The following is a 19,601-nucleotide window of genomic DNA, read 5'->3' as shown; positions in this document are numbered from 1 at the left end:
TGCTTTCAGTTCTGGTGTCTCTGGACTCAGGAGCACAGCCAGCTCTGGGCTCACGCTGCAGTCCCTGGCTCAATGTGCCAGTTTGCCTGGCAGTCACCCCTCTACAGACTTAACAGCCTCACAGATATATTAAAGCAAGACCTTTGTGTCTTAACAACTCTAGCCAGAAACAAATTGAAATTCACTTTTTTATACGGGCAAAGACTCCTTATAACAAATTCCAGAGGGGCTCATGGTGGTTGTTTTTAAACCAATTTCGTTAAAAGAATTTCTTGGGAAAAATACAATTCTAATCAGGAAGAGCAAGAGCTGGCCAGAGGCCCAATATCTCAGTATAAATTAATGTATAAAAAAATATTGTAATAAGAAACCAGTAAGGAAATAGTACAATTTTCAAGATCCTATCTGTAACTGCCCCGCCACCCCCCCATATATTTCTCATATTCTGGAACTTAGGGCTTTAGAGTTTAGGGTGTATGTGTGTATGCCTGCACATGCACGAGCATGCGAGTATATTTTATGCTGAAGAATGGGTGTTGGAAAATAATTGCTAATTGATGGCAGGTGAAAGGAATTGCAAATAAATAAGCTCCCATTTTACTCCAGCTTAGGTCTTTCATCTCCACCTAGAATGTAAGTAGCACAAAGCCAGACTCTGTTTGCAGAGCTAAAAACCTGACTGGGCACTTAGTATATGCACATGAATTCAACAAACTTTAATGAGCACCTATTATGTGCCGGATACTGTGCTGAAAGTTGAGGACATGGAGGAATATACTGTCCTCAAGGTGCTCACAATCTGAAGTGGAAAGTCAGATGCACACTCAACTGGCAACAGAGAAAGTCAGATTTGCTGCAATGGGGACCAGACACAATTGAGTTGGGGTCACCTCAGCTTCCTGGAGGAGGAGATTTTGATGAGAACTTTGAAAGATGAACTGGATTTCAAGGCAGAGCATTCTAGCCAGAAGGACATTTCTTGAGAGCTTAAAAGTTAAGTGGTGGTTTTGGAGAGTTGACAGTAGGTGGGCATGGCTACTGGGTGGGCTACTCAGTTCTTCATCCATCAGTCCTACTTTTTTTTTTTTTTTGAGATGGAGTCTCACTCTGTCCCCCAGGCTGGAGTGCAGTGGTGTGATCTCGGCTCACTGAAACCTCCATCTGCTGGGTTCAAGCGATTCTCCTGCCTCAGCCTCTTGAGTAGCTGGGATTACAGGTGTGTGCCACCACATCTGGCTAATTTTTGCATTTTTAGTAGACAAGGGATTTCACCCATGCTGGCCAGGCTGGTCTCAAACTCCTGACCTCAGGTGATCTGTCCGCCTCGGCCTCCCAAAGTGCTGGTATTACAGGTGTGAACCACTGGGCCCAGCCAGGCCTACGTTATATAACCAGACCAACAAAGCATTCTTTCAAAAGGACTGAAATAGCTTTGTGTGGCATGACATTTGCACTCATAAATAATATATAAAGCATATCAGTTTTCAGTCATCAAATTACAGCTGCTTATAAAATATTCCAGTGTATGTGATCTGTGGTCCTTCTTCACGTGGCCACAGGCATATAATTTAGAGCATGACATCCGTAAGTGAAAGCAGTTTAAAAGTCAGGTGAAGAGGGTATGGGGAGTAGCTGGGGTGATAGGGAGTAGCTGGAGTTGCAGGGGTGGGTGCCATATGCTTATTGCTGTATCTCCCTCCTCTTGCTTTAATTGGAGTTCGGATTGAGGTTGAAAAACTGCCACTGACTGAGAACAGTCAGGCTCCTCTAAAGGCTAAAGAGCCTTCCTTGTCTGGCCTCCTCTCTCTCCCCTTTATCTTCCTGTGGTGATGGCAGCTCCTGCAGGGCCAACCTGTCATTTGCAGTCAGGATCCTGCATTTCAAAGATGACCATTTCTTTCCATCCACCCGTGAGCAGTGGCTAAGGCCTGCCCCCTTACCTTGCTGCTCTGGATTTGTGCCACCAAGAGGCCCCACCTGCCGGGCTCAGTCCCTGCTGGGTGATTCTTTGCAGGGTGGATCTGGAGCATATTGATGGCAGTGGAGGTGGTCAAGTGGTTTATGGAAAGATGGCCAATATGGTGAGGAAAGCCCCTGCTGAGGGTGTGTAAAGGCTGTGGGGCCAGGAGCCCCAGGCATGGGGAGGCTCTAACTCTGGATGTGAGAGCTACTGTCTTGTGGGAGTCAACACTTCCAGTTGCATATAATAGAGTCCAGCTCGAGCTAGGCTAGTGAAAAGTATGTACCAGCTCATGAGACCAAAGCAAGGGAAGGAGATGGATGCTTGGGATGAGGGACTCAGAGGCTGCCAGAATTCTTTCTCTCCGCCTCTCCTCTCTAGTGCTGATGACATTGTGCTAGTCCAGATTTCTTCATTCCCTAATATCACCAGCATTAAGAAAGGAGCCCCTTCTGTTAGTTCCAATTCAGAAATCCCAGAGAAGTTAGTCTCTGATGGGCTCAGCTTGGGTCACGTGCCTGTTCTCGGCCCATTTCACCATAGCCAAGGGCAGAATAAACTATGGCTCAGGTCGAGTGAGATTCCCCCACTCTGGTCAAGCTCTTGATCTAGGATGCCAGGTCCGGAAGTCTCTAAGAAGAGGTTAGCTCTCATTGAAACCCCAAGGCTATTACTCCTGAAGAATTTGAGATCTTGGTAGATTCTATAACTAGAAAAGTAAGAAAGAAGAACCTAGAAATCTAGTGGGCCCCTGCCGGATTCCTAGGATCCTGTTTACAGATGACCTTGAAATTCGTCAATTATGTTCTAGTTTCAGAAATACTGACTGGTTTCTCACTCTAGCACAAACATCTTCCTCAGTGGTCCGGGACTGCACAGTCTGTTGGCAAGGCATGGGGAGGGAGGAAAAGGAGCCAAAGGAGGACCTTGGAGCTCTCAGGTGACCTGCTCTTTTCTTCTGCCCCACAGGTTCCCAAGGAGGTATGTGAGCACTGACGGAGATTTCTTCCTTTGGTAAGAAATAGCTTGACTGCCTTTAGGATGGGCAGTCAACAGCATCTTTCCTGTGATAGAAGCTGGTTATTCCACGGCTCTCACATGATCCAGTCATGAATCAAACCACACGAGTAGGCTGGTAGCTCTGAGAGTGGGTGAGGGCCATCGCAAGTCCCATCTGTCAGGCCCTCATGGAAGGAACAGTGGTAACCTTTTCCCCCATGCCCCTGGTGGTCTGAACAATGCGATTCCAATGGGCAGCCAGGCTTGAGAACCGGTGTTCTATCTGGGCTTCCTCCAGCTGGAGTCAGTTGCACTAATTATGTAGAGGTGAGTCCTCCCTGCTGCAGCTTTTCCCCACTTCTTCTGGGTTTTCAAGCTTGGCTGGCCATGAAGCATGTGCCAACAAAGTCCAATTCATCAGCTCTGGTGTATGCCTTGGTCCAAGTCTGCAGACTGCTGGTCCACCTGCCCTTGGCTCACAAGTGCATGTTATTGATTATGGAGGGAACAGACAAGGAAGTGACTGATTTAGAGCAAATATCTCTTACTGATGCAGGACAGGTGAGCCCCCAAATTGGGGCTTAGCCTGGGAGGGTTCTTGGCTTCACCCAGGAAAAAATTCAAGGGCCAGCCAGTGGTATTTACAGCAACTTTTATTGAAGTGGCAGTGTACAGCAGCAGCAGAGGTCCTTGCAGAACAGGGCTACTTCATAGCCAGTGAGCCCAGAGTAGCCACTGAGAGGCAGTTCCACAGCCATATTTATACCAACTTTTAATTATATGCACATTAGGGGGCAGATTATGCAGAAATTTCTAGAAAAGGGTGTTAACATCTGGGTTGTCAGGTTGTTCCCATGGAAAAGGGCAGTAATATCTGGATGTTGCCATGGCAACAGTAAGCTGATATGGCACACTGGGGTGAGTATGTCTTACGGAGAGGTGCTTTCACCTCTTCCCTGTTTCCGCTAATGTTCCATCTGGTCCAGCGTCCTGCTGGGAGTTGAGTCCCACCTCCTACCTCATTACTACTAGAAAATAATTAAAACCAAAGCTGAGTTAAGTCTGGGTGATGGTAGTTCCCATCAGAAATACCCCATTTATATGAGTGAGAGGTGACGTGCCACACAATGCAGCTTTCTCCAGCAGCACCTCGCAGTGCCCTCAATGTGTCACCCTGGATCCTGTGCTCTGCAAGTGCCGGGGGCCTTCAGGACAACAGTTGTCAAACTTAGAATGTGCTTCTGAATCCCCTAGAGGGCTTGTTAAAGCACAGATTTTTGGGCCCCACTCCTGGAGTTTCTGATTCTTTCTGTCTAGGGTGGGGCCTGAGAATTTGCATTCTAACAAGTTACACTGGGGTGCTCCTGCTGATCCTGACCCCATACTGAGAACCACCCTTAGTTAAACCTGCCCAACCTCCATCCTGTCTCTTTGAGATGAGTTATGTCAAGAGCAGATGTGGGAGCCAGGGACCTTGTGGCACCTGCTTACTTGGGGTACCTGGTGGGACAGTCTTACCCAGATCTTGCGTCAGTGTCCTCCAATTCCCACTCTGGCCTCCCAAACAGGACTTCTCTAAACTGCTCCACCCCTGGATTCTTGCTGGAACTCAGTTTGCCCCTTTCCCAACCCAAAGCAAATTAGAGTTGCTTCCCTACTTTTCACTTCTGCCGAGTGCCCTGTCTCCTGAGTGCCTCCTCCTGCCAGTGGCCTGTCTCCTTTCCTTGCTACCGTCAGGGATGGCAAGAATGCCCTTTAACTCATGACATGCAGACCTTGGGCATGTCCTCTCTGGCCACATATCCAGCATTCTCCTGCCCAGAGTGTAAGCATTTTTAGGGAGAATCTCAAGGACTGTGGCTGCCCTAGTGGCAAGGTCAGTGGGGACTGCCTGGGGCTCTATGTGGAGTCCCGGCTAGGGTAGTGGGGGCAGGTGGCCTGCTTCCTTCTTTGCTTAGCAGATCTGTGGTCCAAAGAGGGTCTGATGACCACGAGTGACCACTGTCCACTCTGGGGTGGACATTCCAGCTCCAGGTCACTCAGAAGTTACAGCCCTTGCAACTTATCAGCACCTGGCCTCTGTCACAGGCATTTTGATGAAGATTGATCGTAAAGACACAGTGCTGTGGGGAGGCCTAATTACAGCAATAATAATGTTGGCACCTGTGTTTTGGAAGCACTCTGTAGTCACTAATTAGCCCGTGTCATGCACCAACAGCCTCCCACCTCCCCACAACAAATAAGTGGGTCATGGCGAGCACTGTCATCTGTCGAGGAGAGTCAAGGCCCTGGGGAAGCCAGGGAACCCAGGACTAGGCCTAGCTGTGGCCACCCCCTCTGCCTGCCTTTTTTAGAGCTGCCTCCCTGGCTCCCAGCCTGACCTTCCTAGTCTCTTTCAGAGCAGTTTTCCCAGATAGTCAAAGGTGAGCAAGTTTTTCTGCAGCTTTTGCTTGAGGACTAGGATTTAAGCTCTTTTCTCCAGCCTTGGGCCTGTACTGGGAAGGTCAATGCCGCACTCCCAGGGACAGCGGCAGAATAAAAGCGCCTGTTGGATTCAAGGGGAAAATATCCAGAGAGAAGCTGAGTGCACACTAGAGACACTGCTGCTCAACCTTCATGTAACTGGGGAGGCCCAGAGGTCAAGGTCACACAGTTAAGATCAATGCCTCAAACAGGGCCTGGGACCCAGAAGGCACTCAAAATACACTTGACGATTGACATACAGTGAGTTCACAACAGAATTGGCGGCCTCCTGATTCTTAGTGCAATGTCAAAAATCAATAATTCCCAAATCAGCATGATAAAGCTGAACTCTCGGGCTCTCATCTTCCAGGATTTAACAAGAAATTGACTCTGCCTGTTGTTTTGTGCAGCTGGAGAGTCACACAGACGCACATCTGGGCCGGGATTTCTTCCTGAGCTACCAGCCCTCAGCCCGCACCAGCACCTACGTCAACCTGCGGGAGGTCTCGGGCCGGGCCCGGCTGCCCCCTGGGGAGTACCTGGTGGTGCCATCCACTTTCGAGCCCTTCAAAGACGGCGAGTTCTGCTTGAGAGTGTTCTCAGAGAAGAAGGCCCAGGCCCTGTGCGTCCCCTTCCCTCCGTGGTGGGGAACGGTTGTCTGGGCCCATGACGGGAAATGGCCCCATGCAGGTGTAGGACCCACCCCAGCTCCCAGTCCGTGTTCCCAGAAGGAATGTGTAAGACACCACAAGGCCAAAGGGCTCTTCACTGGGTGTCCACCTCCTACCCCTCCACCTTGCTCTATAGGTCAAGGAGAGAAAGGGCACCAGCAGACCAGCAGCGGCCTGGACTGGGGCTCCCACCACGCAGGAGTAGCATGTGAGGCCCTGAGAGTGGGACCTGGACCAGAGCACCCCTTCCCTCACACACACGCCCATATACACACCACACAGACAAATACATGCACACCACATGCCACAGATACACACCACCTACCACACACATACACCACACATATGCATACCACACACATGCTACTCACATACACACACCACACACCACACAAATGTGCACTACATGCCACACATATACACCACACACATACAAACCACACACATACTCCACTCACACACACCATGTATATACACACCACACACATGCCCTGCATACATTTACACCACATGCCACATATATACACCACACACACATACATAGCACACACTCTCCACACACACACACATACACCACATATGCTCCATTCACACACATCATGTACACGCCACACACATATACTTATCACCCACACCACCTATGCACACACACATACCACATACCACACATCTACACCACACACATACTCCACTCACATATACCACATATACACCACACATACCATGCACACACACCACACATGCACACCACACAGCATACAAATACACCACACACACACCACATATACACACCACACACAACATGCACACATCAGGTATACACCACATGTACACACCATGTACATACAACATACCATGATACACACACACCATGTACACACACTACACACCAGTCATACACTATACACTGTACGCATGCCACTTATGCCATATACACACCACACCATGCACACGTATACACCATACACCACACACACGTGAACACCATGTATTACATATCGCACACATCACATTCTACACACACCATATACACTACACATACACACCACACATATACATCACACACGACACTTATACCACGCACACAGCCCACATACTACAAACACATGCACACCACATATTATATACCACACACACCAAACATACCACACACCATCGTACACACTGCACACATTACACATCTTACAGTACACACACAGTACACCCCTCACACACACCATGTATATACCACCCACACTCCACACAATCATACAGCACACACTCATACCACATATGCACTATATACATACCATTCACACACACCATGTACATATGATACACACACATCACAGCACACACAACTTCTATCCATACCTGCAAGGGCTGTGGGGTTGCTGGCTCAGTCCCCAGAGGACATTTCAACAGGGATCACTCTTCTGGGAATTCCCTCCCTCCCTTACCCCAGTTACCACTCTTCTCCTTGGGAGTGATCCATCAAGGGTGAACATTCTAGAATCCTTGAAGGGCCAATTGCACTTGGAAGCTCTTGTCTCTGATGAAAAACTCAGGGTAGGGTGGAGGTTGAGCCGGCGAGGGGGAGGGATTCTGGTCAAATATTCTGTTTATGCAGTTTTCAGGACAGCCAAAGTCTTCCTAAAGGAACCCAGCCGTTAGTTGTACTTTTTACTTACTCATGTTTGGTTTCTTTCTTTCTTTGTATTTCAGAGAAGTTGGGGATGTGGTAGCTGGAAACCCACATGAGGTATGCAATCTTTTTGTATGCCAAACTCTGACACTGTTGCATAGCAGTCATGTCAGGTTTCTTATTGATTCCTCAGAATTCTTTATGTATTAAGGATGGTAACTTCTTATTAGTTAGGGTCACAACATTTTCTAGTCCCCGTCTCTTCCTGATGAAGATGAGACAGAAGTAGCGCTGGAACCCATGCTCTGTAATGTATCCCTATCCCCTGTGGAGGTCTTAGCTTCGTCTTCCACGTTTGATAAGCGGAACCCATAGATAGAGCACCCACTGTGCCTCAGCTGTTCTGTGCAGGATAGAGCAGTCCATGGGAGAACAGATCCAGCCTCCTGCTCTTGGACTGACCTCCAGTCTTTTGGAGGACAAATGATGAAAGTATATGAGAAAGATGAAGAAAAGAACATGCTGGAAACCCATCTGAACTTGAGTATGTGTAGTCCAAGGGGTGCTGGGGGAGTGCCTAGTCTGGGAAGGCCCCATGGAGGAGGTGAGTTCTGGGCAGACTTTGGAGGAAGAAATATGTGGGGTTTGAGATGTGGGTTCACCACCTCACTTCCTTTATCCCTCACTGTGTCTTCAATTTACTGTCCTTGCCCTCAGATGATGGGTGTGGCAGATGATGGGTATGTTGGGTGCCACTGCTCCCTGAGGGCCATGCTGTGTCTGCGGCCTGGGGTGGAGGAGGACCACCTTCATGAGGGCAGAGGCCCAGCTTCCACCCCTCTATTCAGTCTACCCAACAGCACTGACGTGTCTCTGGTTGCAGATGCCACATGGAGTGCCCCCAGGTGCTGGGCTTGGCATCTTTGGCTGAATGGATGTGGGGGCAGATATGTTCTGTGACTTTACATGTGTCAAATTTACAACTCGTGTTTCTGCCAATGCATGAGATGGTGCCAAATAAGAATCCATCTTGCCCTGGGGTTTTGTGGTGTGAGTTTATCAGATAGAAAATGCATACCCCACGTCTGTTTTTTTAAAATTCCAGTTAGTTTCTGAACTGGTGTGACTGCTTCCCTGTGCACTGTAGTTCAGCCAGTGGTCAACAGCGCCCCCTGCCTGAAGTCGGTGGCAATTACTGGCGCCAGAGGCCATTTCTGTGCTTGTGGTTGGTTCTTGGCGATCTGAGCCGGGCAGAATTTTCCCTCCTACCTCTCTCTTCAGTTGCTGATGCCAGCTCGGCCTTCTCACTGTTCCCAGTAGGATTTATCACTCACGGGGGCATATCTTACTGTGGGTCCCATGTATATTAGAAAGGCTGCAGTTTGCCAGTGTAGAGTATGGAGCTGAGCCTGAATTCAAAATTATCCTCTCTCATTTTTTTGGTGGGGAAGGTAGGGTTCTGCTAAATAGACTGAAACGGATGCTAAGCCCCCCTTGCACCAGGTTGGCAGGAGTTTAATCATAGTCACTACTGGGGCTTTCGATCTCCACCTCCCATGATATTGGGGTTTTCTAAAGCCTCCAAGCAACAGGGAGTCTCTTCTGGTCATGGGTCCACATTGATCAGCTCACAGGTTTCTTTATGACTGTCAGCTCTTGGACTTCTGTGGTTAGCATGAGGCCTGGAATCTTCGGTGAACTGGAGTCCCCAGGCCAGTCTTCTGAGGTACCAGGGCGTGGCTATGGAGTCATTCAAGGGTTCCCATATCCCAAGATCCTATGGACTTTCAATGTCTTCTTGGTCTCAGGGAAACCCTGATTTTTCTTTTTAGGGCACCACTGTGCTGTGACTGACACACACACACATACACACACACACACACACACCCCACCCCACACAGATAATGTCCTCAGGGAATGCAGGACTTTACAGAAGACAGGAAGAGCTATTGCTTTCAGGAACTTCCATTTTCCTCGTTGCAGAAATCTTCAAGTCATGGATAGTTGGACATTCAAAGAGCATAATCACCTGCTCTGAATGAGGGAAGGAGAAATTACAGGGTGAATAAACACACTCTTGGAATTTAACTGTGTTCACTTTGAGCGGGGTTGTAAAGACACTGCCAACATGTGATATAAGGAATAAAAAAAGAACATAATTCCTTGCTTTTGCCATGCTGCCATACCATTTGCAAAGTGTTTTCATATAGATTGTATCAGAGAAATAGAAAATTCCACTATAATAAGTTCCTTGAGAACAAAAACTATGCCTTGTTCACCATTGCATTCAGACACAGGTTCTGAACAGTTCCCACCATGTGCCAGGTGTTCGGTAAATCTTTTTTTGAATGAAGAAATTGTGAAGCACCACGTTTGCAACCATATACACACGTTCTCCTCATTCCCAGCGTCCAAACATTCGCTTGTGTGCAATGATAACCCCTAGAGACGGGGTGCCTGCTATGCACCTGTGTGTGTCCATATCCATATACTGTTTTGTTGTTTTTTATATGTAATTTTGTTCTTTCCCCCAAGCATACTAGAATATTACTCCATGTCTGGAATTTATGGACATCCCACAAGATTTTGGTATACTGTATTACATGAATGATATAATGTTGTTTTTTTTCCTACAAAACCACTTTAAAGTCATAGATGTGTGATGAGATATGATGTGTTTATCATTTTTTTCTAAAACTCTAGATGTATCTTTAGATTTGCACATCTTCTATGTAAACAGCATGGTAGGCATTAATATCCTCATGCTACAGGTGAGGAAACAGCCCCAGAGAGGCTGAGAGTAGTCGGATGCAGAGAGCATCTTCTCTGATGATCATTCCAGAGGGTGGTGAGAAGCACATGGGCTGGAGTTAAATCCTGGCTCCACTGTTTACTGGCTGTGTGATCTTAGCCTGTTACGTAACATTTAATATGAAGTAACATTTAAAATTTCAGTTTGTCCGTTGGTGAAGTGTGGACAGTAATGAGATGAACCTCACAGGGAAGTCGTGAATATTAAATGAAATAATCCATGCAGGGTACCTGGCAGATAGTAAGTACTCAACAAAGACAAGTATTATTATTACAGTGGATATCCTTATGAGCACAGCACCATCAGGCCATACTGGGCCATTCGTATTCATCTGAGTGACAGTTTTGGAAGAAACTGACCCAGCTTTCCAGAAACTTCAAGTCATCTGGAAAGCTGTCGCTTTTCCATTCTGTCTGATGGTGACAGCGGGCATTGTTCAATTTTGGGCACAGCCCATTTACACATCAGAAAGTCTCTGGGCAGAAGCATTCATATAATAGTTTGTAATTTCCAAAGGACTTTGACCCACATTAGCTCTCATTCGCTTCTCAAAATGGCCCCATGAAAATGGTCTGGTTAAATCCATATCAGAGTGGAGGCCATGGATGTTCAGCGCCCCGAGATGGTGTTGAGTAAGGGGCCAGTCTGCTCTGTGAACTCCAGTCTCCTGGGTTCTAGTTCTGCTCTTTTTACTAGGCCGTGTTCTCAACCACTTTTGAAATCATGTTGCTTGCTCATTGAGAATCTGATGAAAGCTAAGAATTTTTTTTTTTTTTTTTTTTTTTCTGAGAAGAGGTCTCACTCTTTCACCCAGGCTGGAGTACAGTGGCACAATCTTGGCTCACTGTGGCCTCAACCTCCTGGGCTCAAGCAACCATCCTGCCTCAGCCCCCTAAGTAGATGTAGGACTACAGGTGTGTACCACTGCACTCAACTAATTCTTGTGTTTTTTGTAGAAATAGGGTTTCACTGTGTTGCCCAGGCTAGTGTCAAACTCCTGGGCTCATGTGACCTGCCTGCGTCAGCCTCCCAAAGTATTAGGATTTCAGGTGCGAGCCACTACGCCCAGCCAAAAATGCATTTAAATGTGACCCCAAGTTTTCATGCAATTTTTGGAGTTCACAGACTCTCTGGAAAATTATCAGTGATTCCCTCAGGAGTCCATAGATTCAGACCAAGATTTTCTGGTGTCGGTGTCATTTTCTGAAAGTGGTTCAGGTTGTAAACAGAAATTCAGGGTTGATGAGGCTCACTCCCCCAAATCACTTAGAGAGGAAACTGCTAGGCCTCAGTGCTGCAAATCTGCTCATCCCTGCTGGACTGTAGGCTCCCCGGGGCCAGGACCTTGGATATCTCTTGGTTTAACACCACATGCCCCACTTAGCCCAAAGCCTGGCACACAGTAGGTGCATCATAGACACTCATGGATAAAGGAATGGATTTGAAATCTTTATCTTTCATTCTCCTTGATGGTTCCCATTTTAACTTTACAAATGTCCTTCCTTTTAGCCACATCCCAGTGAGGTGGATCAGGAAGACGGCCAGTTCAAGAGCCTATTTGAGAAGCTGGCAGGGAAGGTGAGTGGAGGGCAGACATGGCTTCCCACGTGGGCAGGAGAATATTCAAGAATGGTCAGGTCACTTCAATCATTATTCCCTGAGGTCTCTAGGAGTAAAAAGGATGAGACTGCAGGTCTCAGGGGCCCCCAGCTTCTGTGTCCATCACCATCCTGTCTTAAGATCGAAGACCTTTCCTGCATCACTGGGGAATTGGCCCTGAGGTCACTTACCTGGCTGCGTTGACTGACTCTTGAGAAAATAGAACAGCCAGATCTCCAGGTCCTGCCAAAAGGCTTTCTGTTTGCAAATTGGCGCTGTCAGATCGGGGTCTCTCACTAAAAAGCAGGGACGGCAAAACCTTTCCAAATCGAGATCCTTCAGTGGGGGATTGCCCAGCCGAAGTGGAAGGCAGCTCAGCTAGCCCGGCCTGAGATTTGGTGTGCGGGACTGGCCCTGTTCCCTGTCACTCTCGTGCAGCCCTGCCCGCCCTCTGGGAGCCCAGCGGCCTGAGGAATCCAAGCTTTGCCTGGACGTGAATGTAATGTGGGCACTTGGTGCAGAGAACGAAGCAGCCCCTGGTCCTTCTCCCCCGCCCTGGCTTAAGTTTACTTTGGTAGCAGCCCTGTGGGGGCCATAAGTCAAAGATAGCCGGGACTTGAAATGTCAAAACCGGCCCCATAAATACAGCCAATGTGTTGCTCTTTGGAGGATAATAAAGTGTGTGAAAAGGGCCCTGGAGTGGAAAAAACAATGGTCTCCACCCCCCAGGGAAGCTCAGGGCGACTTAAGGATAGAATAGAAGAAAAGGCATCAGAATCCCTCACAGGAAATAAAACCTGGGAACAGTTCCTTTGCAAAGCCATTGACTAAAACCCTTGCAAAGATGAGCCAATTTGTTTTAGATGTATTCACAGGTCAGTATTTTTGCTAACAAAACCTTGTTTCCTTAGCTGCCAAGGGGCCATATTTTATTAAGAACACCAAGAAAGATGAAAGGAAAAGCTCGTATTTGCATAGTTCTTCATGCTTCTTGTCTTGCTTTTCTGTCTGGCTGTGTGGGGTGGTATTGATCACTCTCCTTGCTCTGCGGGTAAAGTGACCTGCACAGAGAGGTTGAGGAGCTGGCTGAGGGCACAAGTCCTCATGAGAGATGAGGTCAAGGTCCAAATGAAGACCCTTGACATCCCATTTCTTTCCTGGCAGGCTAATGGGGGTGGTCTTCTAGCCCCAGAAGCTTTTTAGAGGGGCCTCAGGTCTTTTTTTTTTTTTTTTTGAAATGGAGTCTTGCTCTGTTAACCAGGCTGGAGTGCAGTGGTGCAATCTTGGCTCACTGCAATCTCTGCCTCCCAGGTTCAAGTGATTCTCGTGCCTCAGCCTCCTGAGTAGCTGGGATTGCAGGTGCCTGCCACCATGCCCGGCTAATTTTTGTATTTTTAGTAGAGATAGGGCTTCACCATGTTGGCCAGGCTGGTCTTGAACTCCAGAGCTCAGGTGATCCACCTGCCTCAGCAGGAGCCACACGCCCACCCCAGGTCCTCAGGTCTTTTTACTGGGACTGACCACTCTGTGCTGGGTGAGGCCAGTTGTCCTCAGAGGAGACACTGCTTTGTGCAGCTCTTGCCTCTCTCACTTTCAGTAGAATTGCCGGAGCCTGGCTAGTGGGGGATGGGAAGATAGAAAATGATTTGGCTCCTGGCCGGGTGCGGTGACTCACGCCTGTAATCCAGCACTTTGGGAGGCCGAGGCAGGCAGATCACGAGGTCAAGAGATCGAGACTATCTTGGTCAACATGGTGAAACCCCGTCTCTACTAAAAATATAAAAATTAGCTGGGCATGGTGGTGCGTGCCTGTAGTCCCAGCTACTGGGGAGGCTGAGGCAGGAGAATTGCTTGAACCCAGGAGACGGAGGTTGCGGTGAGCTGACATCGTGCCATTGCACTCCAGTCTGGGTAACAAGAACGAAACTCCGTCTCAAAAAAAAAAAAAAAAAGAAAGAGAGAAAATGACTTGGCTAAAGTCACATGATGAATAAGTGCTGAGTTCAGACTGGGACCCAGACCTCAGCCCAGCACCCCTTCTCTGCCTTTCATTGGTCATCCTGCCTGAGATCTGCCTTCCATCTGAGAGTAAGGAATGACTCTTCCCCTGGCTCAGATGCACACAGAATATCCTGTTCTCTCAATCCCTGCCCCCAGTTTGAGATGGGCTCCTGTGTGAAATACCAACTCCTGTAGGCGCAGTGGGGAAAACTGGCACTTTGGTGTGAACCAACCTTAAGTTTGCAAGTCCAGCTCTGCCTCTTGGGAGCTACAAACCACAAGCAATTACATCACATGAAAATGACAAATGACATTGTTGTATATATGCGGTGTTCAGCAGTTTATAGAATCATGGCTTCCTTAGCCAAAAGTGGCTGCAGAATTGCTCTGAGGGTTTAAGGATCTTCCACACTGCCTGTGGCACATCTGTGTTCAGTCCTATCACTGCTGTTCCTGTTACTTTGTCCCTGTTCAAGCAAGCCCTCTGAAAGGCAGCAGGAGCCTGGCGTGACAGCCTTCTGCCACGGTGTGTACCACACTCATGGCACTAACACAGCTCTGGCCAGGCTGCTGCGGTCCCCAGAGAAAGTGGAGAATTTGAGTTTTTAAAGCTGTCACCTGCTTTTAAAATCACAGGGCCAGTGGACCCGGTGTCTGACTCTGAGGAGGCACTGCATTAAGTCACTGTCTTGAAACAGCTTGTCAGGCCTGACATGACTTGCATTTGGGTTCCCCTTTCTAGGAATCTGAGATCACTGCCAATGCACTCAAGATGCTTTTGAATGAAGCGTTTTCCAAGCGTAAGTTCCTCCTTGGGGTCTTTGAGAAAGTCTGTAGGAGATGCTGGGGCAGGGTGAGGGAGGGGCAGGCAGGCATTGGGTTGGGAGAACCACACATGGGAGAAAGGGTTTGGTGCTGACTCCAGGGGGTCCTGATTCAGTCCAGCAAGACAAGAGGGGCAGCAGGAGAGGCAGGAGATGGGGAGGTGAGGGTGGAGGTGAAGGCAGGGCTGGTGCTGGCGACCAGCCATCCCCTGCAGGAACAAAGTGTCAAATGAAATTGCAGGCTGAGTCCCAGGAGAAAAAGAGCTGGGCTGGGATTGACTTAAGTGAAATTTTTTCATAAAATTAATAACTTGGATACCGTGGAAACCCGTGCAGATGAAAGATCTTGTTCTGTAGTGCATTTTGGGGGAAGGAGGGTGGAAGGGATGATTCTGATTCTCCCAGACTGTACTCAGTTCCCCATCTTCAGATTTTTGCAAGCCTGAGAGCTGTCAGAGGGTCAAACTCCACTTAGGAGGAAAGATTTGCATCTCCCCTCTGAGCCACAGCCCCACAGGAGGCTGCAGGGTGCTGGTTTCTCTGCAGGTCCAGGGATGGGCCAGGTTAAGTCTTCCAGTTAGTGATGGGCTGTCATTCATTCACTGCAACAGGACTGGGCTTGAGAATGCAGGAAGCAGGGGCGTGGCCCAGAAGCTAAGTTATACCCTTCCTGGGGAAGAACCCAGCATTGAGCAGATGGCTCCCCAGGGCTCAGATCACAGGCCCATCCCCTCTCCACACCACTCTTGCTCCTGCAGTTGTTGAAGAGTGGAGAGAAAGAGAGGGGGATGCAGAGTCTTTGGCACCTGTCTCAGCTCCCAGGTGTAAGGAAGGTGAGGGTGGAGGCCAGGGATGGCTGGAGCTCCAGTGACATGCCTGCAATTTAGTAAGGAAAGATAGCAGCTATCATTGAGCAGCTGTGTGTTGTGATTAAAACTCAGGCTGTGGAGCCAGCTGGCCTGCATTTAACTCCTAGCTCTGCTCCCTACTGTTTATGACTTTGAGCAAATCATATAACCTCTCTGGGACTCAGTTTCCTGATCTAAAAAATGGGTACAGTGATAGCATCTTCCACATGGAGTTATTTTGGAGAGGAGGTGTACAGTGCTTAGAGCAATACCTAGCCATATAAAGTTCGCTGTTTTTTAAAGAACTTATCATTTATCAAGCTTAGGCTAAAACTTCCCTTCTATTATCTCAGTTAATGCCCGACCAGTCTCTGGGGCAAGTATGGTCATTGTTGCTATTATGAGTATTTAAATTCCTCCTATGGAGGAGGAAATTAAAGCTCAGAGATATTAGTTTGCTGACATCTGTGGCTTGTGGGGAGCCAAGCCAAGGTTCAGATGCTGTACTTTGATGCTGGTGCTTGTCTGTCCTGTCTCCCAGGGTACCAGGAGGCTCAGGGGTATGTGCCCACAAGCCTGCCACGATGCTCTCCCCTTTTGGCAGAGACCAAGTTTGGCTGCATACTCTTGGATGGTATCTGTGGGCGTCTTCTGCTGTGGAGGTTCTTTCCCTCGCTTTCAAATGATCGTGATTCCCACTCCCCTTTTCTATTTAAATCTTTAGGAACAGACATAAAATTCGATGGATTCAACATCAACACTTGCAGGGAAATGATCAGTCTGTTGGATGTATCCTTTAAATGTTAGATTTTTTTTTTTCACTTTCATCCTGTTTTTAAAGACTCCTCCACCTTTTCCAGTTAGAAGGAAGGGAAAGGTAAAAAATGAGAAGGGGAATGAGCAGGCATGGAGCATATGTCAGGGATCGTACCTGAAGCCTCAAAGGAAAAATGTATCATATTGTGGATGTGCTTCAAAAAGCTTAAGATGATCTCCGTTTCACAGGTGAAGAAACAGAGATGTGACTTGTTTAAAATCATGTAATCTGGAGGTAGCAAGCATGGGGCATTTGTGCACCTCCTCCCTCCACGCTCTGTTCATTGCTTCGATCTTCCTCCTCCCCTACATTCCCACCTGCCCCCACCCTCCACCCTTTACCGCTTCCCGCTTCCCAAGCTCTCCCCATCACTATCCGATCTTTGCTTCAGAATCTTAACATGGCTTGTGGACAGCCACTACTGATAGTTTAGAATTATCACGAGATAAAACCCATTTGTTTTCCCTGATCTAATTTAACCCTCACTTGATATTGAAGAATGGTGTGTTAGGCTGTTTCAGCTGCTGTAACAGGAGACCATAAACTGAGTGTCTTATAAACAATAGAAATTTATTTCCCACTGTTCTGGAGGCTGAGAAGTCCAAGATCAAGGTGCTGGTAGATTTTGTGGTGGATGAGGGCCGGCTTCCTAGTTCACAGATGACATCTTCTTGCTATAACGTCACATGGTAGAAGGGATGAGGGAGTTTCCTGGGGTTCCTTTTATAAGGGCACTAATTTCATTTATGAGGGTTCTACCCTCATGACCTAATTACCTCGCAAAGACCCATCTCCTAATAACCTCACATGTGGATTGGGTTTTAGTATATGAATTTTGGGGGACAAAAACATTCAGTCTATAGCAAATGAGCCGTAGTTTTTGGGAAGAATGGAGAAGGTTAGGGCATTCTAGGTGGAAGGAACCTTCTAGGTGTGAAGGCACAGAGGGTGAATGAGTAACATCACTTCCTTAGAGCTTTGCTTACAGCAGGTCCAGGTTGCCATTCATCATAGTGCTGATGGTGAAGGTGATTTCTTTAAAAATCGGAGACTTGGAGGGTTCTTCTCGGTTCCTTGGGGCCTCATCCACGATGAGCTCTGTCTGTTCATCCATGATGATCTTTACTGTGGGTTCTTTCATTAACTGTGGAAAGGGAGGAAGGATTTTCCTTTGGGTAGGTGTCATACAGAGTGGTTCCAGATGACAGAGCATGTGTGCCCACCTCTGTGTGGCTGATCTGCCATGGAGGGCTGATGCTATCTTTTGGCCTCTGAGCTTCAGGCAGCCACTTCCGGCATGAGGCTGGGGCTCTTTAGCGCTCGTGTCTTTTCTCTGTGCTTAACAATTTAATTTGTGGACCACAAGGAACTCTTAAATGTTGATTCACTTTGCTGCAAATAGTTCCTTGGTTTCTGAATTATTCTCATCAAACCCTGACTGTTGACTTCAGTTTAGATTTGAGAGTTGCCTTGTAATCTACCCACTCATTATTCCCAGTGGTATTTGTGTGTCTCACAGTCCAAGAGGAGTGTGACTCTCTGCCACACTTCAGGAGTTTTTGTTCCACAGTTTAGGTGGTGTGGGGCAGTGGTTCTGAATCAGCAGTAATACCCATGGAGTCCTTAAAAAAAAAAACAGCTCTGTTGAGATATTGTTTACATAACATACAACGTACCCATTTAAAGTAGATCAGTCAATGGCTTCTGCGTATTCAGAGTTGCACAGCCATCTCCACATAATTTAGAACATTGTCATCACCCTAGAAAGAAACCCTGTACTCATATTAGCAATTGTTCTCCGTTTCCCCCAACCCCCACCCCATCCCTAGGCAACCTCTAATCTACCTTCTGTCTCTATAAATTTGCCTATTGTGGACATTTCACATAACGAAATTATACAATGTGTGGTCCTTTGTGATTGGCTTTTTTTCACTGAACATGACGTTTCAAGTACTATAGCATGTGTCAGTACTTTATCACCCCGGGGTGTTAAAAATACAGTCTAATACAGTCTTTCACATATCCTACAAAGTAATAGGAAAAAAAAAAAATTTGAAAAACTGGCTGGATGCGGTGGCTGATGCCTGTCATCCCGGCATTTTGGGTGGCCTTGGTGAGCAGATCACTTAAGGCCAGGAGTTAGAGACCAGCCTGGCCAACATGGTGAAACCCTCTCTCTACTAAAAATACAAAAATTAACCAAGTGTGGTGGCACACGTCTGTAATCCCAGTTACTTGCGGGGCTGAGGCACGAGAATCATTGAGTCTGGGAGGTAGAGGTTGCAGTGAGCAGAAATCACGCCATTACACTCCAGCCTGAGTAAGAGAGTGAGACTCTGTCTCCAACAACAACAACAAAACAAAACAAACAAACCCTTATTCCTGGAGATCCTGGTTCCACAGGTGTGGTCTCTGCAGGCAATTTTATCTGGAAGTGAAGACCACTGGGACAAAGGCTTTGAAACAGACAGGGGTCCAAATTCTGTCTCTACCACTCATTGAGGTATATAAATTTGGGGAAGTTACTAAATGCTCTGAACTTCAGTTTCTCCTGGAAAATGGGATAATGATATCTAGCCAATGTGGCTACTATTAGGACGAAATGAGATATGAGTATGTAGAGTACCTAGGCCCGAGTGTTAGCTTCCTTTGCACACTACTGTTCTGAGATGTGTTAGTTGAATTATTAGTAAGGATTTGAAGGCTATGATGCATTCAGCACTCAGTGTGGAGCATAGATCCAAGAATACAGACTTTCTTAAAGGGTGAGGCTTATAAGACTTTTTGTTTGGCTAGTTAAAGGAGGTGAGAGTGATAGTCTGTTTTAGAATTCTAATTATTTATTCAGAGATGGGGTCTTGTTACGCTTCCCAGGCTAAAGTGCAGTGGTTATGCGCAGGCATGATCTGAGCTCACTGAAGCCTTGAACTCCTGGGCTCAAGTGATCCCCCTGCCTCGGCCTTCCGAGTAGCTGGGGCTGTTT

General features: G+C 47.5%; 1 protein-coding gene across 1 annotated transcript in view; it reads left to right on the top strand.

Moving 5' to 3' along the window:
- The window catches only part of CAPN8 (calpain 8), a 72,227-nt gene that overhangs the window by 48,015 nt on the left and 4,611 nt on the right, over positions 1 to 19,601 (top strand). The window contains exons 11-16 of the mRNA XM_064383547.1: positions 2,930 to 2,941; positions 5,833 to 6,044; positions 7,798 to 7,834; positions 12,039 to 12,107; positions 14,872 to 14,929; positions 16,526 to 16,590. Of these exons, the coding sequence (XP_064239617.1) occupies positions 2,930 to 2,941; positions 5,833 to 6,044; positions 7,798 to 7,834; positions 12,039 to 12,107; positions 14,872 to 14,929; positions 16,526 to 16,590 (453 nt within the window). The remainder of the gene's footprint in view (positions 1 to 2,929; positions 2,942 to 5,832; positions 6,045 to 7,797; positions 7,835 to 12,038; positions 12,108 to 14,871; positions 14,930 to 16,525; positions 16,591 to 19,601) is intronic.

The sequence above is a fragment of the Aotus nancymaae genome, unplaced genomic scaffold (assembly GCF_030222135.1).
Source record: "Aotus nancymaae isolate 86718 unplaced genomic scaffold, 86718_ANA_hifiasm-v0.15.2.pri h1tg000032l_0, whole genome shotgun sequence".
NCBI classification, from domain to species: domain Eukaryota; kingdom Metazoa; phylum Chordata; class Mammalia; order Primates; family Aotidae; genus Aotus; species Aotus nancymaae.
This window is presented reverse-complemented; position numbering and strand designations above follow the sequence as displayed.